The sequence below is a fragment of the Megascapheus bottae genome, chromosome 6 (genome assembly GCF_031878675.1).
Source record: "Megascapheus bottae isolate mThoBot1 chromosome 6, mThoBot2.hap1, whole genome shotgun sequence".
In the NCBI taxonomy this organism is placed as follows: Eukaryota; Metazoa; Chordata; class Mammalia; order Rodentia; family Geomyidae; genus Megascapheus; species Megascapheus bottae.
The window spans coordinates 2,471,161-2,494,205 of NC_143514.1; the positions used below are offsets into that span (position 1 = coordinate 2,471,161).

The window sequence follows — 23,045 nt, forward strand, 5'->3', positions numbered from 1 at the left end:
CCCCGCCCGCGCCGCCCGCCCGGCCGGCCGGCCCGCCCCGCCCCGCCCCGCGGCCGCCGCAGGAGGAAGTTCCGCTCGCTGACACCCGCGCGGCGGCAGCTCCGGCGGTTCTCCGGGCCGCGGCGTTGGGGACCCGGCCGTCCTGCGTTCCCGCCGTCGAGCGTCCGAGCCGCGGGCCCCGCCGAGCGTCGCGGGGCGGCCGATCGCCAGTGCGGCCGCCTCTCCCCCGGCTTCGCGTCGCCCGGTTTCCCGGCGCGGCGGGCTGAGCGACCTCCCCGTGGCGGAGGCCGGCGGACCCGGGGTCCCCTTCCCCCCGCCGCCGCGGAGGCCTCGGGGCCGCGTCCTCCACCCCTCGGACCCGCCGGGGCCCGGCGTGCGGCGGGAGACCGGGCAGAGCACCTCCCGCTCGGGGTGCGGGAATGGAGGCGGCCGCCTTGCGGCTCTGCCGCAGCCTGGCTCGCCGGGTCCGCGCCTAGGACCGAGGCGGGGACCGAACGACCGCCCGCCGAGAGGCGCCGGGAGCCGATGGCCGGGCGGCCGCGGCCGGGGGGCCGCCCAGGTCTGCGGGTGTAACCGGAGGGCGCGGAGGAGGCGCCCCGCTCCAGAAATCACCACCGGGAGGACGTGAGCCGAGTCGATCCTGGCTCGCCGAGGGGTGGAAGGCGTTGGGGGCCCCGCGTCCGCGAGCTGTAAGATGAGAACGTGAAAGGGTGCTGCCGGAGCCCCACCATGACCACCCCGGCCCTGCTGCCCCTGTCTGGACGAAGGATACCGCCTCTGAGCCTGGGGCCGCCCTCCTTCCCGCACCACAGGGCCACCCTGAGACTTTCCGAGAAGTTCATTCTTCTTCTGATTCTCAGTGCCTTCATCACGCTGTGTTTTGGGGCATTCTTCTTCCTCCCAGACTCCTCCAAACACAAACGCTTTGATCTGGGTCTGGAAGACGTGCTGATTCCTCACGTGGATGCCGGCAAAGGGGCCAAACACCCCGGAGTCTTCCTGATCCACGGGCCGGATGAACACAGACACAGGTTTGTAGATTTCACGTGGGGCTCGTACGGGTCGCAGCGAGGTGAGGCGGTGTCATCAGTCGGTGTCTGTTGTCCGTCTCACTGTCCGTCTGTCTGTCTGTCTCGCTGCTGCTACACGTAAGGGTTGGTGAGAGTTGTTGGCCCACAACGGGCTGGCAGTCGTACCCTACCTACACTGGGAGGACAGCTAGAATCACACCCCAAGTCCAGTCCCTTCACTTTCTGTGGGAGAAATACGTTCAGAGGTGGCAGGTGTGTGGACCTGGGGAGTGGAGCTGTGCAAATAGTGACATATGCTGCGTGTGCATTTAGGAAGAGCGTGTGGTCACCAGTCAATGCATTGAAACTAGGATTTTTTTTTTTCTCCCACCCAGGGGGCTCTCCCTCAGCAGCCTGCAGTTCAGCTCCCAGGGGTGGGTTGTGGCTGTTTGGATGCACAGCAAGGATTCTGCACGGGAACTCATCATTTGTCTATGTGAGCTGATGTTCCATGTGGCATCACTTAAGTTGAAACCAAAGTCACTCGCTTTGTCAATCTTAGAGCTGAAATTTTAGGGTATTTTTTTTTTCCCCTTAAAACTTGCTCAGATTCTTTTGATGTAATAAGTGGATTATATCAAGCCTTTTCTCTTGGAGTTTGGTCATTGGAGGGGTGGATGTATTACTCAAAAGAGTTTGGAAAATAGTTGGACTTTTAAAACATCTACTTATATTGTTTCTTAAGGTAATTTTTGGCTGTAAATAGTAATTATATGCTTGAACTCAATTTTAACTTTGATCAAGCACGAGGATTTTGAATAAGCTTCCGTTCAAATGCTAGCCTACATTGGACAAATGAATGGCTGTAATGAGAGCTGTGTTTTCTTTTTCTTAACCTACTTAATTTATTATGTAGTTGATGCTTTTTGATTGGATCTTTCAGAGAGGTTGCGATGGAGTCACCTGTCATGTAGAACGCAGTGGAACAGGAGAACCGAGGCCCTTCCCTATGACCCAGAAACATTGAGTAAATCATGGCTAAGTGAAGTGATGGAGGGCAGGGAGAATTGGTCAAGGCAGAAAGTAGAGCCCCAAGATACAGTGGGACTTGGACAGTAGCTGGGTGCGTCTCCTTACAGAAGTAACTGAAATTGGCTGTAGCTCACGCCACAGGAGGCTGAGATCTGAGGGGTCAAAGTTTGAAGTCAGTCCAGGAGGGAATGCCCATGAGACTCTCATCTCCAGTTAACCAGCAAAAAGCTGGAAGTGGAACAGTGGCTTAAATGATAGAATGCCAGCCTTGGGCAAAAAAGCTCTGGGACAGTGCCCAGGCCGTGAGTTCAAGCTCCAGGACAGGCATGGGGGGAAAAATAAGTGAGAGAAGTTTGGATTGGTTGCTAGCATTCACAAATGAGAAGACTTCACACACAATTCTGACTTTCTGTCTTCTATGAAGAGTGAAACTAGGGCCACACTCTTGAGTGTCTATTTTCAGATGATAACAGGTGGGATTTGCCAGCAGCTGCCTGTGCTCCCCCATTCTAAAACACCCAGAGTGTCAGGTAAGTAAACAGAGTGAACAACCACTTCAGTCAGGATTTTGTCTGAATTGAATACTTGGGATCAAGAATGTTTACCTCTGATAGTTTCCTAAAAGTGGGGAAAAAAAAACAGGCTTGAAGTAAGAAGGCCCTAAAGTTGAATGTTTGCTCTGTACATTAGTTACATCCTGTTCAGTATTCCTGTAAGCCTGCATTGGCCGGCCTGGTAGCCACTAGGCGTGTCGGTTCTGCTGCGCTTGAAATTTCCTGGGCCACGTTTCAGTGTGCCTTAGAGTTTCCCAGGTTCTTCAGATCATAATTGGTGTGTGTGTGAGTGTGTATGTTTATACACACTCACACACACACATATGTATACATACATCCCATTTTTTTTGTACAAGAGTAGATTTTAAATTTCACAATTTTATTTTGAAATTGCAGATTTTAAATTAGTTTCAGTTTTCTCACCATCTTTACACATTAGATTCTCCTTCTATGCCTCTCCTTCTGTTCTTTCTCTTGTTTTAGTAAAAGTCTGTGCTTGTAGCTCAGGCTGATCTCAAACTTGGTGATTTTCCTGTCTGAGCCTATACATGCTAGGATTATAGTTGTGTATGATCATGCTCTGCTCCTTATCCAATTCTTAAGGCTTTCTGCTCTAGGGGTTGGGCGTAGGGATCAATTTTGTTGTTTTATTAAGTCTGTTGACTGTTCATTTTCTCTTGTAATATGTTCCTTCTCATTTGGCTCATGGCTGTTTTTCTCACTTTCTTTACTTTTGTGAAATAGTAATACCTGTTCATATTTAATGTTTGCCAGCTGCAGACTGGTGTAGATGTCTTGGTTGTATTGTTGTTTGGTCTTTGGATAATAGTATTGAGTGGATTCCCTTTTCTTCTCTATGGCTTGAGAATAAGTTGATCTGTACAGCTCTTCCACTATTTTACTCTGTTCTGCTGATGCCAGCATCTTCGGTAGTCTCAACTGTTTTCATTCTGGAATATGTCTTTTACACAGTTCAAAATCTAAGTATAGATTTTGTCAGAATGGGCAGTCATTTAGTCGTTTTGTCTTGTTTGTCCTACTTTTAAGACCCTCTAAAAGGTGCTGTGCAATGGAATGTAGCCAGTTAAACAGGTAAGAATTTCGAAAGGCCAGCAGGTGGCTCGTGCCTGGAATCCTAGCTATTAAGGAGAAGGAGAATGAAATCTGGGGACCACAGTTGGAAGCCATACTGGGCAGAAAAGTCTGTGCGATTCTCATTTCCAATTAACCACCAAAAGCCATGGCTCAAGGGTTACAGCACCTGTCTTGATTGAAAGAGTCAGTTGAGAATGTGAGATTCTGCGTTTGAGCTGCAGTAATGGCACATGTATATGCACACACAGTGTGGAAAGGGAAAGGAGAAGCTGTGCATTGCCCTAGCTGCATGGACGTCTCTGTGGAGGTGTCTGTTCCTGCTTCTCATGGGGCTGGACCATTGAGTCTCCAAGATCTGGAGCAATAGGACCTGGGAGGAGTTTAGGGCATTCTTTTGTTTCTTGAAGTGAGGACCAGATACGATTACGGGCAGGTGAAGAGTGAAGAGTTCTTCCCCTTTTACTTCCTGAGGGCTGCCCGTTGGATAGTCTCTGAAGCTTTTTGTTTTTCATTTAAATAATTTTCTGTCCCTTTAACAAGTATTACAATAATCTAGAAGAGGCTGCTTTGAGGACTGCTCACTGAATGACACGTTTTTGTAGTCTTGGGTTTGAACTCAAGACCTCACACTGGCTGGTGCTCTATCACCAGCTTTTTCATGGCTATGAACACCCCCCTCCCCTTCCCGGCTGACCTCAAATAATGATTCTTGGAATCAGGTGAGCTGTTGGCCCATCCTCCTAAGTAGCTAGGATTATAAGTGTTAGCCACTGGCACACAGCTAACATTTTGTATCTGTGTGTGTGTGTGTGTGTGTATGCATGTATGCGTGTGTATGCATGCGTATGCATGCATATACGTGTGTGCTGGTACTGAGCTTGAACTCAGGGCCTCGTGCACTTGCTTACCTTTTTCATTAAAGGCTGGTGCTCTACCACTTGAGCCCATTAGCTCTGTTTCTGGCTTTTTACTGGTTAGAGCCAAACATCACTTAGATTTGTCTGTCTTAGGCTGGCTTTGAACCAGATCCCAAAGCTGAGTCTTTGGAATAGCTAGGATTACACTGATGCCTTGCCCATTAGGAGGTCTTTAAATTAAAAATATGTATTTCTTATGTATTATTTGTTATCCCATATTTAAAGGATTTTGCAATCATTTGCTTACTTATCTCTTTCTCCCAATAGGAGAGACTCCTTGAGGGCAAATGACTATATATTTATATTTTGTTTTGTATTTCCAATGTCTGCAGTACATTTGGTCCTTAATAAAAGCATATTCTTGCTGAATAAATGTCCATGGCAAAGTGAGAGACTCCACAAGCTGTGGAATAATCATGATGCCAGGAAGTAGAGAGAGAGGCTTCAAAGGCTGAAAAGTAGACAGTCTTTAATGAAAATACAGGTTAGAAATCATATTAGCCCTCTCTAAGATAAACTTATTCCTGAAAATAAAATATATGGCATACCCCACAATGAGTTTATCCTTCAGAAGAAAGAAGAAAGCAATAGAGAATGTAAATATGTTTTTTCATATGTAATCTTCTTATCAAATGTGTAAAGGAGATATTACTAATCTCATTATTATAGGTACTACAGAATTTAGATCATACTTAAAATTGGAAAGTTGAGCATAAAGAAGTATCTACTGGAAATCAGTATTACGTGTTGAATAATTTTTAATTGGGCAAACGTATGCTTGCTTAAAATGATAAAAAAAATAAACATGGTTTGGACTGGTTTTATTCCTTGGCCAAGAAAATCATTTTCTCTAGTTGTGCATATTCTGTCAGAAGTTTATTTTGACTGTCTCTGAATTTTTGTTGGAACATTTTCAGTGTTAGAACATGTTGTAATGAAATCTGTACTGGCGATTTATTATTCACACTGGGTTTTAAGATTTATCATAAAGAAAAATCTCTTTCCAAGGGCATTCTTTCCAGTGACCTGTGTGGGACTATCACATGTCTAGATGAAGACATATTGGTATATTTAAAAGAAACTTTTTTAGTAGAACATTTAAGAAAGAGTTCTCTAGGACCTTTAGTTTTGGTTTTGCCCTCTGTTGATGTGTATTTAGATAAGCTATTTCAGTTCTTTGTCCTCCTTAATGTCCTTATTTATGAAACAAATGATAGGATCATTTTTTTTTTTACCGTTTATGCACATGAAATTTAAGTAATTTGTGAAATAAGGAACTTAGGACTCTGTGGTAATTAAGTTCACATAGCACAAATACCATGAAGATAAAATGCGTTCTACTAAATAGAAATTAGAGTTACTATACATAAAACTAAGGGATTAAATCAGTTTAGAAATAACTAAAATTTAAATATGATTATATATGAAATGTATTGAATTGAGAAGTGGAAGTGGATGAAATAACTTTTAGATGTTCTTGTTTCTTACTAGTGTAGAAATATAATATCAAATATTTTATATAACAGTCTGAGAATAGTTGGATATATTTATAAAAGTATTTTCAGATGTCATTGAATTTTTTTTGTTATTATTAAGGGGGCATACCAGAAAGGTTACCATTTCATAAGCCAGGTGATGAGTTTCTTTCTTTTTAGGCAATGTCACCCTCCAGACATTGTTTTGAATTCCATTAACAGTCATACTTTTTCTAAGGTTATCTAAGGTATTGAGGTGGAGAAATGTTCCTTGAGTAATCGAGGTTTCAGGCCTTGTGAAAGCTCTTTTTTTTTTTCCTCTTTCTTTGTTGATTGTGGGGCTTGGAACTCAGGGCCTAGGCGCTGTCTCTGAACTTTTTTGTTCAAGGGTAGCGCTCTGCTACTTGGAGCCACAGCTCTACTTCTGGTTTTCTCGTGGTTATTTGGATATAAGAATCTCATAGACTTTCTTACTCAGTCTGGCTTTGAACCTCAATCTTCAGATCTCAGTCTCCTAAGTAGTGAGGATTTATAGGTATGAGCCATTGGCTCCTGGCGAATTTGTGAAGTCTCTTACTACACCTGAAGCAGTTTTCTTTAAGACATTTTCTGACCTTAATATTCATAAATGCCATTGAAACTATTCTGTTCTTCTACATATCTTAACAGAACTCTTCTTGGGACAAGGTGTACAAAAAAATTTTTTTTAAAGGGAAATTAAGTAATCTAGAGATCATAAGGTTCAGGTTATTGTTTTGTTATTGGAAATTTTCATATTTATAAACTCAACTTCTATTTTTTTGAGGGCTTTTAGAACTCTTATTTATTCATTTGTTTATTTATTTTATTGTATAGAGGGGTTACAGTTACTTTCACCAGATAGTAGGTGCATTACTTCTCACACATTGTACCCATTCTCATGTTTTTGTTCCCATTTCCCTCCCCCCAACCCCTCCCAGTTATCTTGTTTTCCTCCTTCCCTTTGCTATTTCAAATGATCAAATAAATGTCTATACAATATACCAGGTAACAAAGTCAGATACAGTAACAAGGTGAGATTAACTAAAGGGCAACAAAAGAGAAGAGAAATAACACAGTACATTAAGAACAACAATCACACAAGATAAAGCTCTTGTTTCCATATCCTGGAGATCCTTTCATTTAGTCTCATCCTATATGACCTTATGTTTCTAGGTTTTGCACTATTGTAATCCTCTGCTAGGAGAGTCCTGGCTGTGTAGTAATTATTACAAATGAGGGAAACCATTGAGCCTATGTTCCTTTGGGTCTGGCTTACTTCACTTAATATGATTTTTTCCAAGTCTTTCTATTTCCTTACAAATGGGGCAATGTCATTCTTTCTGATGGCAGCATAGAATTCCATTGTGTATAAATACCATATCTTGTTGATCCAGTCATCTACTGAGGGGCATCTGGGTTGGTTCCATATCTTCACTATGGCAAATAGTGCTGTACTGAACATCGTTGTGCTACTGGATTTAGTATGTCCTTGTTTCTGGATGTTTGGGTAAATGCCAAATAGTGGAATTGCTGGGTCATGGGGAGCTCTATGTTTAGTCTTTTGCGGAATTGCCATACTGCTTTCCATAGTGGTTGAATGAGTTTACACTCGCACCAACAGTATAGTAGTGATCCCTCTTGGCCACATCCCCTCCAGCATCTGTTGTTATTATATTTCTTGATAATGGCCATTCTAACTGGAGTAAGGTGGAATCTCAGAGTTGTTTTGATTTGTATTTCTTGTATGGCCAGAGATGTTGAGCATTTCTTCATGTGTCTAAAGGTCATTCTTATTTCTTCTTTAAGTCTTTAGCCCACCTTTTAATAGGATGGCTCTTCCTTTGAAGAGTTGTTATGGAGAGATTAAGTTTTTTTAGATCTGAGGCCTTTGTCTGTTGTATGCTCAACCTCGATTTTATCTGCCTGTCTGTCTATTGCTAGGCCTCTCCTTAGTGATTTTGACATTATCATTGAAATTATTGGTGACATTAAGCTGGGTGCTGTTAGCTCATGCCTGGAATCCTAACTACTCAGGAGGTTGAGATCTGAGTATAACAGTTCAAAGCCAGCCCAGGCATGAAAGTCTGTGAGACTCTTATTTCCAATAAACTACAAAGAAAAAAAAAAACAAAAGCCTGAAGTGGAACTGTGATTGAACTGGAAGAATGCTAGCCTTGAGCGAAAACAAACTCATGGACAGTGCCCTGGCTGAGGGTTGAATCCCCAGGCATGCGTACATGTGTCCTGGGCACAAAAATGAAGGGACAGAGGGAGGACAAATGTAGTAGTGGTACTCAGAAACTATATTGAAAATGAAAATGAACTGTACAATTTGTGGGCAGGGATGGGAGGAAAAAAATGAAGAGAACAAAGGCAAGGATGACATTGTCCCAAAAGAATTATACTCATCTTTATAACAGCAATAGCAATAAAAGGTCCTATTTATTTATTCAAGGAGTGTATTTATATTAAGCATTATGTTAAGTATTTGGGGTTACTGGAGAATATTATAGTAGATTAATTTTTTTTTTTTTTTTTGCCAGTCCTGGGGCTTGAACTCAAGGCTTGAGCACTGTCCTTGGGCTTTCTCAGGGCTAGAATTCTGCCACTTGAGTCACAGCACCACTTCTGGCTTTTTCTATGTATGTGGAACTGAGGAATTAAACCGAGGCCTTCATTTATAGTAGGTGAGCACTCTACCACTAGGCCGCTCTCTGGGCCCCTGAAATTCAAATTTTGATACCATTGTTTTGTCAAAGCGTCTCTGAAACCAGCTCTTGGGGGTCATAGAGATAACTAACCTTCACCTATGTGATGCCTATATAATATAAGCATTTAAATTATTGGTATTTTTTGAGACTTCAAGTAAGTTTTTCCATTTTGTTTTTCCTAGTACAGCTGTTTCACCAACTTCTGTAATTTAGGTATATTGATTGGAAGTAAGGGTCAAGTATTTTGATCCTTTTTTTAATTTAAATCAGGAGCTAGACCTTAGCATGTGGGGAAAAAAATAGGCCCAACATTGTGCTACATTGAGGTTTAGTATAATTCTACATGTCTATTTTATATCCGTTTGTGCTCCACTGCCTGTCATAAACCAGGGAAGGTGCTTTTATGATCGTTAGATTTTAATAGGATGACAGATTTAATTTCAACTGACCTGATCTTTGTGCTTTTTTTGGTTTGTTTTTGTGCCAGTACTAGGGGTTGGGTTCATTTGCACTCTCACTTTTTGTACGGTGTTCTACCACTGAAGTCACAGCTCTACTTCTGGCTTCTTGATGCTTAATTGGAGATAAGAGTCTAAAAGACTTTACTCCTTGGGCTAACTCTGAGCCATGATTCTCAGATCTCAGTCTCCTGAATAGCTAGAATTACAGGCATGGCCCCCAATGCCCAGGTCAGTTGTGCTTTTACACACACATACAAAAGTGAGTTGCTTGCTCACATTCTGTGTTCCACATTTCTTTTATTCTGGGTATGTTGCTGTTGTTTTTATAATTTGTCTTTAGTTTTCAGAAGTTTTTTTTTTTTTTTGTAGGTCATGGGGCTTGAACTCCGCCTGGGAGCTGTCCCTGAGCTCTTCAGCTCAAGGCTACTGCCCTGCCCATGAGCCAAGATCCACTTCCCGTTTTCTAGAGGTTAATTGGAGATAAGAGTCCTTTTGTGCCTGGGCTGGTTTTGAACCTTGATCCTCAGATCTCAGCTCCTGAGTAGCTAGGATTATAGGCGTGAGCCACTGGCAGCTAGAAGTTCTCAGTTTTAATGTCATTCATATTGCCCCTCCATTCCCTTCCTTCCCCTCCCCTCCCTGCTTCCTTTCATAGTTTTCTTCAAGTAGTTGTATAAAAGGGTTTTGTTTAACATGTCACTTTTTAGGTATAATGCCTCTTGATCAAAATAACACCTCCCACCATTTCCCCTACTCTTTATTTTCAAGTAATTTCATTTTTTTCATAAATAGAGATTTAATGTACTTGGTAGTGTGTGTGTGTGTGTGTGTGTGTGTGTGTGTGTGTGTGTGTGATGAATGAAGGACTGAGTTGATGTTTTCCCATAGGGACAAGCAGTTTTTCCTCTGTTTACTTTCTTATGGATTTGTAATGCCATCTCCACCATATAACATTTTTTTCATGTATTCCTGAATTGCTTCGAGTTTTCTCTTTTGTTCTCTTGGTTCTTTGGTGTATTTCTGTTGGAAAAGCATGCTGATTTCATGAAGGTATCTTTATTTTATTTTGTGCATGTCCTGGGGCTTGAACTCAGGGCCTGGGCACTGTCCTTGGACACTTTTTGCTCAAGGCTAAAGCTCTAGCACTTGAGCCACAGCACTATTTCTGGCTTTTTTCTGCGTATGTGGTACCCAGGAATCAAATCCAGGGTTTTGTATGTGCTAGGCAAGCACTCTACCACTAGGCTACTCTTCTGGTCTCATAAGGGTATCTTGAAAGGTCTGTTCTTCTGACTGTTTCTTCTGCCTTGTTCTTCAAAATTGGGCGAGTCCTTCTTAATTCCAAGCTCTTCTATGTATTGATTTTTGAATTAGAGACATGCTACTAGTAACAGCTATGCAGATTTCAAAATCCAATAAGCTGAACTCTTGAGATGCTTGTGGTCTCAGGCGTTGAGGATAAAGGGTCCTCTGCTCGCCCAGCATAGAATAATCTTTTTTTTTATTTTCCTGGATTTACTAAAGTAGAGCTTTGGTCAAGAGCTCTGGAAAGTTTCCAGTAGTAACATGCTCATATCAGCCTTTGCACTGGGAAATCTAGGTTGTTTACAAATTTTAACACCATGTCTCATGCTCTATAAATGAAAAATTATTTCTTCTTTCTTTGGCTCTAGGTTTGTTTGTTGATTTTTGTGTTTGCTTCTCTGGTATTTCCTGCTCTTAATTCTGCATTTCACTTGTTCTTCTCTCTAGCCTTTCACTGGCCTCTTCAGTGTTCTGGGTTTATTCATAAGTTATTGGTTGACATTTTCTCATTTAGTCCTGAAATTGGACTTTATTTCTAGCTTCTTCTCTCTGTATCATGTAGTATTTCATCCTCAACATAGAGGTTTCATTTTCTTTCTCATCCAAGTTAGCTTACCCTGTTTTTTGGGCAAGGCTGAGTTGTTCATACTGCTAGTAATTACCTTTTGTTGTTCTGTATTGGTGATAAGTCCTGAGGTTTGAACTCAGAACCTGGGTGCCATCCTTGAGCTTCTTTTGCTCAGGACTAACCCTCTACTACTTGTTCTACTTCTGGTTTGTTTGTTTTTTTTCCCTAGTCCTGGGGCCTGAACTCAGGGCCTGAGCACTGTCCTTGGACACTTTCTTCCTTCTTTCATTTTTTCTTTTCTTTTCTTCCTTTCCTTTCCTTTTTTTGTTTGTGGGTCATGGAGCTTGAACTCTTGGCCTGGATGCTGTCCCTGAGCTCTTCAGCTCAGGGCTACCACCCTACCCCAGAGCCACAACCCCATGTTCTGGCTTTGAACCACAATCCTCAGATCTCAGCCTTCTGAGTAGCCAGGATTACAAGCATGAGCCACCTCACCTAGGTCCTTGGACACTTTTTTGCTCTGTCACTTGAGTCACAGTGCCACTTCCGGCTTTTTCTGAGTATATGGTATCAAGGAATAGAACCTAGGGCTTTGTGTATGCTAGGCAAGCATTAGGCTATGCTCCTGGCCCTGGCTTTTTTGGGTAGTTTACTAGAAATAAAAATCTCATGGACTTTCCTACCCTGGCTTCCTCTGAACCATGATCTTCAGATCCCAGGCTCCTAAGTAGCTAGGATTACAGGTGTCAGCCATTAGTGCCTGGCTGATTATTACCTTTTAATGGCCAAGTTAGGAAACTACTGCCAGGTCTAGTTGGAGAGAGTCTGAGTTTAAAGGAAATTTGAAGCTTGATGTTCTTAGGAAAGCCTGCTTCTACCAATCTTTTTCCCCCCCTTCATTTCTACTAGGGAAGAAGAAGAACGTCTGAGAAATAAAATTAGAGCAGATCATGAGAAGGCCCTGGAAGAAGCAAAAGAGAAATTAAGGAAGTCAAGAGAGGAAATCCATGCAGAAATTCAGACAGAGAAAAATAAGATACTTCAGGAACTGAAGACAAAGGAGAATAAGCCACTGCCACCAGTTCCTGTTCCAAACCTCGTGGGAATCAATGGTGGAGACCCAGAAGATACTGACATAAGAAAAAAAAGGGAAAAAATCAAAGAGGTAATAAACAGAATTGTGATATGGAGGTGTTTCAGGTGTGTGTGTTGGACTTTATGTAAAAGTATATTTATATATCTATGTACTGTATATATATTTTTATTTTTTTGGCTGGTACCAAGCTTCCAACTCAGCCTTACTTTGTCTTTGCTTGCTTGGCTGGCATTCTACCATTTGAGATATGCCTGACTTTTAGTTGGTTATTTTGGAGATGGAATTTCATAGACTTTTCTCTTTGGGCTGGCTCTCAGCTTCCTGAATAGTTAGAACTGTAAGTATGAGTCACTGGCTTCTAGCTACGCTGTCATACTTTCATTTCATTCTTATTTATTCTTGGGTTATACTTGCAATTCTGGTTTTAGGTTTACAGAAAGGGCTAGAGTTCTATCTCTTTCTTAATATTGATCATAATGAATTTATTGAGAAATTTGTAAGATTGTTTTGATGGTACTATCACTCATATTGCTAGAGATCTTTTGCAATGCAGATTTTATTTTATAAATAATGTAGAGTTAATTTATAATTTATCATTGAATAAGAAATTTAAATATTTGGCTACAAGGGACTCTGTTAGATATTAAATAGATCTTCCCATAAATATGATCCAAAAAGTTATTAGCAATGCCAAAGCTGGTAATCCTGGCTAGTGTTTTCAGGATTTTATTTTATTTATTTATTTTTTTGTGCTTAATTAGAGATGAGAGAGTCTCACATGACTTTTCTGCTCCCCTGGCTTCTAGTCAAAATCCTCAGATCTCAGCCTTCAGAATAGCTGGGATGACGGGTATGAGCCGTTGATGGCTAGCCTAAGATTTTTTTTTTTTTTTCCCCAGTCCTGGGCTTGATCTCACAGCCTGAGCACTGTTCTTGGGCTCACTGTTCTTGTGGCTCACAGCACCATTTCTGGCTTTTTCTATGTATATGGTACTGAGGAATTGAACCCAGATCTTTGTGCATGCTAGGCAAGCACTCTACCACTAAGCCAAACTCCTCCTATCCCCTCCCCCCTCTTTGTTTTATTGTGCACTGTCCCTGAGCTCTTCAGCTCAAGACTACCGCTCTGCCCCTTGAACCATAATGCCACTTCCGGTTTTCTAGTGGTTAATTGAAGAAAAAAGTCTCATGGACTCTCATGCCTGGGCTGGCTCCTCAGATCTTAGCCTCCTGAGTAGCTGGGATTACATGTGTGAACCACTGCACCCAGTGTTTTTTTTTTTTTTTTTGGTCCTGGAGCTTGAACTCTGGCCTGGTCACTGTTCCTGAGCTCTTGTTGAGGCTAGCACTCTTACCACTGAGCCACAGCACCACTTCCTCCCCGCTAATTTTGAGGCAGACATTGGGAGGATTTGAGGTCTGAAGCCAGCCACTATAACTAAAGGCCAAATAACTAAAGCAGAAATGGGCAGAAAGTCTTGTGATTGAGTTGCACTTTCTTAATTAGAACTCTTGGTAATTCTGGGTAGAGTTTGTAGTTGTACTTTTTACAAGAGATTTTGTCAAAAGTGTAATAACAATAATATTTTAAAAGGCTTGTTTATTATATAAGATACTAAATTTAATTCAGATAGTCAGGTATCTATTTGTTTATCCTCTATTGCTGAGTATAGAAGGCTTAGCAGATGTTTTAAGCCTGGCCTTCTAAATTATTATAAATTCTTAATGTTGGTGCATTCAGAATAGAGCTACACTCTATCTACAGACAGATAAATATATTTCCCTTGGACTGGGTTTGGGAAAAATTGATGGATTTTTTTTTCTTCTAGTTACCTGACTTTTATATGCCATATTCATTTTTTGAGTGCTTCCTTCTCTACATACAGTTTTGATGGATACTGTGTATATTTCAGTGGACCCCAAGGCAACCCTCAGGCTCAGTGATTTACTGAAAGGAATCATAGCATTTAGTTTATAGATATACATCTGGTGTAAGTTTGCTGAGCTGGTATCCTGTCATGTTGCTAAAGTCATTTACTTTTTCTGCTAGCTTTTTTTGTAGGTCATATGAGGTTTTTCTTTTATTCTGTCTGATCCTCTATGAATAGAAGTACATTTACTATTGCCTTTTCTTGTCTTAGTACAGTGGCCTTCCAGTGCAGTATTTGAGTGAAATGGTGAGAATGATGTACTTGGTTGCTCTTTTCTTTCTTTCTTTTTTTTTGGTTGGTTGTGGGTCTTGAACACAAGAGTCCTGGCATTGTCTTTTGTTCAGCCTACCACTCTACCACTTTGAGTTTTGCTTCCAGTTTTGGAGTGGTTAATCAGAGATAAGAGTATCACAGGGTCTTTTCTGTTTGGGCTATGGCACCTGCCTTGATTGTTCTTGACTTTAGAGGTTAATAAGCATTTAATCCTTTACTGTTTAGGTTGAAGCTGTTCCTTGTAGTTGTGGTTTATTAGGAATAGTTTTATTATGAGTGGTTGTTGAACTTTTTCAAATGTTTTGTCCATATTTTTGTCTAATTACATGTTTTCTCCTTTTATCATGTTAACCTGATGAGTTATATTGATTGGCTTGTAAATGTTGAACTACTCTTCTATTCCAGGTGGAACTGCACGAGGTCTTTCCATTTTGATAATTTTTTAAAAAAGAAGTATGTGTTTGTGTACTTAGAATATATTGGCCTAGAGTTTTTTTTTTTGTTTTTTGCCTTTCCTGAGGCTTGGACTCAGGGTTGAACACTGTCCTTGGGCTTTCCTAAAGGCTAGCACTCTACCACTTGAGCCACAGCACCACTTCCGGCTTTTTCTGTGTATGTGGTACTGAGGAATTGAACCCAGGGCTTCATGCATGCTAGGCAAGTGCTCTACCATTAGGCCATGCTTCTGGCCCCATGGCCTAGACTTTTCTTTTCTTTTTGGCCTGGTTTTGGTATCTGATTAATTCTGGTTGCCAAAAAACAAAACAAAACAAAGCCCCCCAAAACAAAAAGCTGTAAGGAAATGTTTTAATGAATAGTATGTTATAAAATAAATTGATGTTTGTTACACTATGGTCTGCTATTATATAATATTCAGCTGATATATAATTAAACACTCCCCTGCTATATCTTTCTGAACTCCTTGGTTTATAAGAAACCAGTTCAAAATAACTGACACTAAAGTATACATTTGCTTAATGGCTCTAAACTAGGACTTCAGGCTTGACTGAATCCGAGTTTGAAGGTGTAATTGTCAGTAATATGTTATTTATCTGTCTCTTTTTCTTCTGTTAAGTTTTTCCATTTTAGGAAAAAAACTAGCTATTATCAACTCTTGTATTATATTCTTACATATTACATAAATCTTGAGAACACAAAACGAGAGTCCCTTTTTATCCTAATGTCCATATTAATATTTCTGAAAGGATTTTGCTGTCTTTACTTGAATCACATGTTCCCAGTCACTTTGTCTTTGGATAGTGATTGACAACAATTTGTGGCCAAATGCTTCCACCTATCTTGGGTTTTTATTTTTTTTTCCCTTTAAAGTAAAAGTTGGCTGAGGGTGTAGCTCAAGTGATTGAGCATCACTGAGCAGGCTCCAAGTTCAAATCTCAGCACTTCCCTAACACCCAAATAAAATAAGTAAGTTTAGCTGGGACACCGCCATGACTCCTTGGTACCAAATGTACCACCTTTGAGCCTCTACAACAGACTTGAAGTTTTTTGATCTGTACTTGAAGGGAAAAGAATGCTGTTGTAAGTAGAGTGAATTACTGGTGGTAGAGCAAGCTCCTTCCCTGACAGCACTGTCATCACCGTGAAGGTAGAGGAGTGGTTGCCAACAAGACTGATGGTTTTTAAAAGACAACCAAATCAGTCCCTTGTTCCCCTACCCCTGGAGATAACTTGCCAATTACACTTCATTTGTTCTGTTGTGTGGAATGAGATTTTCACACCGATGTAAGTGTTAATTGAACAATATGCTAATACAAGAGACCTAGAAGAATGGAGAAGGATATAGTAACTAAACCCGGAATTACATGAAACATAAAAATATAGCCTGAATCATGTACATGAGGGACTGTTGTATTTCTCTTCTCAGATGATGAAACATGCGTGGGATAATTATAGGACATATGGATGGGGACACAATGAACTCCGACCTATTGCACGGAAGGGGCATTCCACAAACATATTTGGTAAGTTTCCAGTGTCTGATTGCTGATTCTGTTTTGTTTTTTTTTTTCCTGACTCCCATCTTTTAAAACCACACCTTTTAAAAACGCTTTGTTCTATCTATGGCACTGTGATTTAAAGCATCAGGTTTTGTGCAAGCATATAAAGATTTCTAGTTGCTTTGGGTTGCATAGTGATGTAGTTAATTTTTCTTTTTTAAAATTTTCATTTTTGCTTATAAAGGTGAGGTACAGAGGGGTTACATTTACATAAGTCAGGTAAAGAGTATATTTCTTTTTGGATAGTGTCACCCTTTCCCTCAGCCCCTGTTCCAGTTTTTCCTTCCCCGTACCCATAAATTGTAGAGTTCATTTTCAACATAGTGACCAGTGGGTTCCATGGCTGCATTTGTTCATCCTTTGTCTCTCCAGTTCTGTGCCCTTCCTTCCCTAACTGAAGTCAGAGAAATAAACAAGATGAAAAGGAAAGAAAGGCAGCCACAAAGAATAAAAGCCTCTTGTTTCATTTCCTGGAGTTCATTTTGATAAATATTATTTTATATGACGAGATGCACATAGGCTTTGTGCCTATGTGACCCTTTCCTAACAATGTCCTCCTTTGGTCTCACTGTGTGTGAATGCCTAGAGTTCTGTGTATCATGTCCCTGTGTATTTTAGATCTAGCTTTCACATAGGAGTGAAAAACATATATGCCATATATGATTTGTTCTAGGTTCATCCATTTCCATGCAAATGGCATAATATTCTTTGTAATGGCTGTGTAAAATCCCATTCTGCACACGTATCACATTTTTGGATCCACTCATCTGTTGTAGGGCCTCTGGCCCATCTCCACAATTTGGCTGTTGTGAACAGTGCCACAGTGAACATGGGTGTGCAGGTGTCTTCACGGTGTCTTGGCTCATGATGTGTTCTGGGTAGATGCCCAGGAGTGGAATGTTTAGTTTTTTGAGGAAATTCCAGACTGCTGTCCAGAGTGGTTTTACTAGTTTACATTTCCATGGAGAATGCGTGTGGGTTCCTTTTCACCCCCATCCCCACCAACATTTGTGGTTAGAATTTAGGATGGTAGCCACTCTACCTGGGGTGAGATGGAATCTCAGAGTTGTTTTAATTTGCTTTCCTCTGTGGCCAGGGATGAGGAGCATTTTCTCATGTGTTTCTTGGTCATTCTTCTGAGAAGTCTCTCCTTAGCTCTTTTGCCAATTAACGATTGGCTTATTAGCTTTGGATGGGTTGATTTCTTGAGCTCTTATATATGGAAACAATTGGTTGAATTCTGTTTTTTGACCCAATCCTCTGGTTAGTAATTTACTTGAGTATTTGAAAGCTTTACTTTTCTCCTGCTTTTTTGTTTTTGATGTCAGGAAAGTAGGGTACCTATTTTAACTTTTCTCCAAGATAATGCCATTTGTGATACATTATGGAGGAGGAAAGAAAGGATGGGAGGAAAATCTAGTGCTCTGTACATTTAAAAAAGAAAAGGTGATTTGGTTGATAAATTGAGATTATGTTATATATTCATTGTTCCTAAGAAAAAATTTAAACTTATTCTAAAATGAAGGAAAATTGAAGTGTGTTTGTGTGGAGACCTCACACAGACCTCACTTGTTAAAAATTCCCAGTTTCACTGAACACATCTTATTGAACACACAGCTAAGACTTGCTAAGCTAGTCTTTGTGATCCTCCCTGCTTCCTCCATTTTCCATTAGTGCTTATTATTGTGTGTGGTAGATACCTATTTCGATGATGATGATGATGATTATTGCCATGGTAGATCTTTTTTTTTTTTTGCCAGTCCTGGGCTTGAGCTCAGGGCCTGAGCACTGTCCTTGGATTTTCTCAAGGCTAGAGCTCTACCACTTGAGCCTCAGCACCACTTCCGGCTTTTTTGTATGTATGTGGTGCCGAGGAATCGAACCTGGGTCTTCATGCATGCTAGGCAAGCACTTTAACCACTAGGCCAAACTCCCAGCCCCATGGTAGGTCTTTTTAGGTGTAGATCGGAATGTTTCAGTGGAGGAAGGCACCTATATTTATCACGCAGCTTTATTAGTAATTAGAATCTACCATCACCATTCCTGTGATATTATAGAAGAAATTTTTTTTCATGATGTACAGGTTTTAATTTAATTAAATTTTTTTATTGTGGGTGTAATGTATAGAGAGGTTACACTTACATTCACCAGGTAGTAGGTGCAGAGGTACATTACTTCTCACACATTGATATCCCTTCTCATGTTGAGAAGAAATTTTCTTATACTATGATTTCTCTTAAAGTTTGTTTGTTGTTACCTTAAAAAGTCATTTCTCCTAAGTTTGAGAGGTACTGTGGTAGAAGAAAATTGCTTTTTGACAAGAAATCAGTGACTACCAAGGACCGCCTAGCTATCACTTAAAAGTGAACTGTACAAAAGCTTTTTTTTTTTTTTGGTGGATCTGGGCCTGGGTGCTGTCCCTGAGCTCTTCAGCTCAAGGTTATCACCCGTTCCTTGAGCTACAATCTCACTTTCTAGAGGTTAATTGGTGATAAGAGTCTCACATTCTTTAGTGTCTGGGCCGACTTTGAATTGCGATCCTCAGATCTCAGCCTCCTGAGTAGCTAGGATTAACAGGCGTGAACCACTGTGCCCAGATCAATTTTAATTTTATATACTAGTAATAAATAGTTGCCAATACACTTAAAAATGACACTTTTAATAGTATCTGTACCTGTAGTAGTATGAGCTGTATGTAAAAGAATTTGACAAAAGTATATGCAGAATAGACACTGAAAATCTTAAGTTGTTATCAGGAAAAATTAAAAGGATTTACATAAACAGAGAGAGATTCCATGTGGAAATTTTGAGTTAGAATACTAAATATTGTTGAACAATCAGTATTCTCTCAATTATATATTTATATGTAATACATATGTAAATACAAAAACATATTTATATTGAAAGCAATTCCAATGCTGGGTGGCTTTGTTATAGTTGATAAGGTGATTGAAAAACTACCATGAAAGTACAGAGAAGATAGACAATAAGCTTAGTGGAGAACAGTGCAAGCAGACTATGTGTCTAGGCGTAACTGATTTTTCAACCAAGATGTTGAAATATCCAGTGGGCAAAGGAGAGTCTCCAAGAAATGGTGCCATTTAACTGGATATTCATGTGCACCAATAACGGAACTTGAAACTTGACTCTTCAACACTGTATGTAAGAGTTTACTAGAAATGGTTTCTAAACACAGAACTAAAAATATAAAACTTGCAGCAGAAAACATTTGAGCATACTCATGTGACCTTAAGGTTATACAGGAATATACTTTTTAAATAAAAAAACGCCATCAACTAAGAAAAAAAGATAAGCTTAATAAATATGAAAACTTTTTTGCTCTGGAGACATTAATAAAATAAAGAATTCCCTACTAAAGAAGGAATGAGTAGATCAATAAGATCATAATTAATAATCAGGAAAATCTAAATTCATACCAGACTTTACTATGACTATCCATTAAAATGTATAAAATATGACTCACCAATGTTGATCAAAATGGTAAAATAACAAGAGTTCTGTACATTGTTGCCAGGTTGGAGGGGGGGCATGTACTGTTATAATGGGTATGACCTGGAAAACAGTTTGTTAGTTTCTTGTAGAACAAACCTACATAGCCTAGGAATTCACCCAGCTATGACTGTGATTCTCAATGAGACCAGACTAAGGTGTTTTCATCAGTGATCCACAAATTTATAGAGTTTTAATTTCATATTTCCTACATTATATAAAAGTTTATGCAGAACAGGACTTATCAACCTTAAAATTGAGGTAGAATTTATTCATTATATGTATATTCTAATATATCGATACAGGTATGGATACAGGTATTGATATATTAGAATAATATATATAGAAAGGGAGAGACACGGAGAGAGAGAAAAAATGTATATCTTGAAATATATATTCTCTCTGGGTACCAGTGGCTCACACCTGTAATCCTAGCTACTCAGGAGGCTTAGATAAGAAGATGGTGGTTCAAAGACAGCCTGGGTACCAGAGTCTGTGAGACTCTTATTTCCAGTTAACCACCAGAAAACTGGAGCAGTGCTGTGGCTCAAGTGGTAGAGGGGTAGCCTTGAGCTGAAGAGCTCAGGGACAGCGCCCAGGCCCAGAGTTCAAGCATCATGACTGACCAAAAAAAGAAAAAGGCATGTGTGTGTGAGTGTGTGTGTGTGTGTGTGTGTGTGTGCGTGTGCGCGCGCGCGCGTGTGCGTGTGTGTGTGTGTGTGTGTGTGTGTGTGTGTGTGTGTGTCGCGTGTGTGTGCATGTGCATGTTTATGAATGTGCATTTACTCCAGAATGTGGTACTTTTTTGTGTGTGTGCCAATCTTGAGGCTGGGCACTCTCCGTGAGATTTTGTGCTTGAAACTAGTGCTTTACCACTTGAGGCACAACTCGACTTGTGGCTTTTTTGTGTTTATTTGGAGATAAGGGTCTCATGGACTTTCTTGCCGGGACTGACTTAGAACCACAATTCTCAGATCTCCATCTCCTGAGCAGTTGGGATTACAAGCCTGAGCCATCAGTTACTGGTGAATGTGATACTGTTGTGGTGTTAAGCTCTTTGAGAACTTCTTAGTTTCTTCTGTTTTTCAGTTCATTTATTTAGATTCCCAATTGCTTTCATAAGTCATAATCTTTTAGAAAGATTCCAATTTGAAATTGATAGTGGAAATAATAAAACGGGCTTATAGTTTCAGTATCTTTATCTCTTGTTGCATTTTTCTTTGTTTTGTATCCTTGACAATTTTTGTTTTCATAAGTCCATCTCTTGAATTTATAATTTTGATAATTTTCTTCTAGTTTATTAATTTCTGCCTTTAGATTTTTTCTAGTTCTACTTTGTTGTTGTTTATCCTTTTTCTTACTTCTTTAATAGAATTTTGAATTCAGTTATTTTCATTTGTTCTGATAAAAAAGTAAAATTTGAAACTTAGGAGATCCTTTTCATTGATTCCCATGACTTTTTTTTTTCCAGACCCAGGGCTTGAACTCAGGCCTGCATTGTCCTTTAGCTTTCTCAAGCCAAGAGCTCTATCACTTGAGCCACAACACCACTCAACTTTTTCTATGTATGTGGTACCAAGGAATTAAGTCTGAGTCTTCGTATATGCTAGGCAAGCACTCTACCACTAGGCCAAACTCCTGGCTCCATGATGATTTTTTTTGGCCAGTCCTGGTGCATGAACTGAGGGCATAGGTAGTATAGTGTCTTTGAGCTTTCTCAAGGCTAGATCTCTACCACCTGAGGCACAGCACCACTTCTGGCTTTTTCTGTGTATGTGGTACCCACAAATTGAACCCAGAGGTGCTGCATGTTAGGCAAGCACTCTACCACGAGGCCATGCTCCCGCCTCCCCATGACAATTCCTTATTCATGTCTTACATGCTATACTTGGTCATATTTTGCTGCTTCCTTAACTCCCAAGAATAATTTTAGGTTTCAGTTTTAGGTCCCTCCTCCCTTCCCTCCCTTCCTTTCTCATTCGATTGTGGCACTTGAACTCTGGGCCTGGGTGTTGTCCCTGAGCTCTTAAACTCAAGGCTACCACCCTGCCCCCTGGAGCCCACAGCCCCACTTCCATTTTTCTAGTGGTTACTTAGAGATAAGAGTCTGTCTTTAGTGCCTGGGCTGTCTTTGTACCTTGATCCTCAGATCTCAGCCTCCTGAGTAGCTAGGATTACAGGTGTGAGCCACCACACCTGGCTACTTTTTTTTTTGCTAGTCCTGGGGCTTGAACTCAGGGTCTGAGCACTGTCCCTGGGCTTTCTCAAGTGGGCTTTACCACTTTGGCCACAGCACCACTTCCACCTTTTTTTTTTTTTTTCCTATGTATGTGGTACTGAGGAATCGAACCTGGGTCTTCATGCATGCTAGGCAAATATTCTGCCACTAGGCCAAACTCAAACTCTCTGCCCTTTCTTTTTCTTTCTTTTTTTTTTTTTAACCAGTGTAAATCTTAGGTTACCAATTTAAACAATCATAGTGATATTTGAGTCCTTACCTTCCTGAGCTCTGAGCTCATAGTGTAGACCTGTCTTTTACAACTAACCGAGACTATAGCACCAAGATGAATGTCTGAATAGTTAGTACCTCACTGAAAAGTGCACTGGTGAGATGGAGTAAATTATTAGACAACTATAGGACATAATAACTGTAAGAACTGAAGTAAGAACAAAATAGTACTCTTAAGGATTTAAAATAAAAATGAATTTAAGCAGTGGCTGAAGCTTGCAATCCTGTCTCCGTGGAAGGTAGAGATTGGGGGGGGTGGGGTGGTCAAGATTCGAGGCCACCTCAGGCAGGCAGGTTCTCAGTACTTCACCTCAGTCTATAGCTGTGTGGTGGCTCTTGCTTATCCTCCCAAGCACACTGACTGGTGTAGCAGCGCATTCCTGTCGTCCCAGCCACATAGGGAAGCACAGATTGGATCTGGGTCTAGGCCAGCTTGGGCATGAAGCATAATCCTATCTTGAAAATAACCAGATGCAGAAAGAGACTGGCTGGGTGGTCCGAGTGGTAGAGAGCTTACCACAGAAGTACTAGGCCCTGAGTTCAAATCCCACTTCCTCTC

The 23,045-nt window shown here is 40.7% G+C and overlaps 1 protein-coding gene across 1 annotated transcript in view; it reads left to right on the forward strand.

The window, feature by feature from the left end:
- Window positions 1–619: 619 nt before the first annotated feature.
- Window positions 620–23,045, forward strand: part of Man1a2 (mannosidase alpha class 1A member 2) — a 74,666-nt gene continuing 52,240 nt past the window's right edge. Inside the window, exons 1-3 of the mRNA XM_090334097.1 lie at window positions 620–1,031; window positions 12,059–12,314; window positions 16,335–16,431. Coding sequence (XP_090190223.1) covers window positions 730–1,031; window positions 12,059–12,314; window positions 16,335–16,431 — 655 coding nt within the window. The 5' untranslated portion in view covers window positions 620–729. The remainder of the gene's footprint in view (window positions 1,032–12,058; window positions 12,315–16,334; window positions 16,432–23,045) is intronic.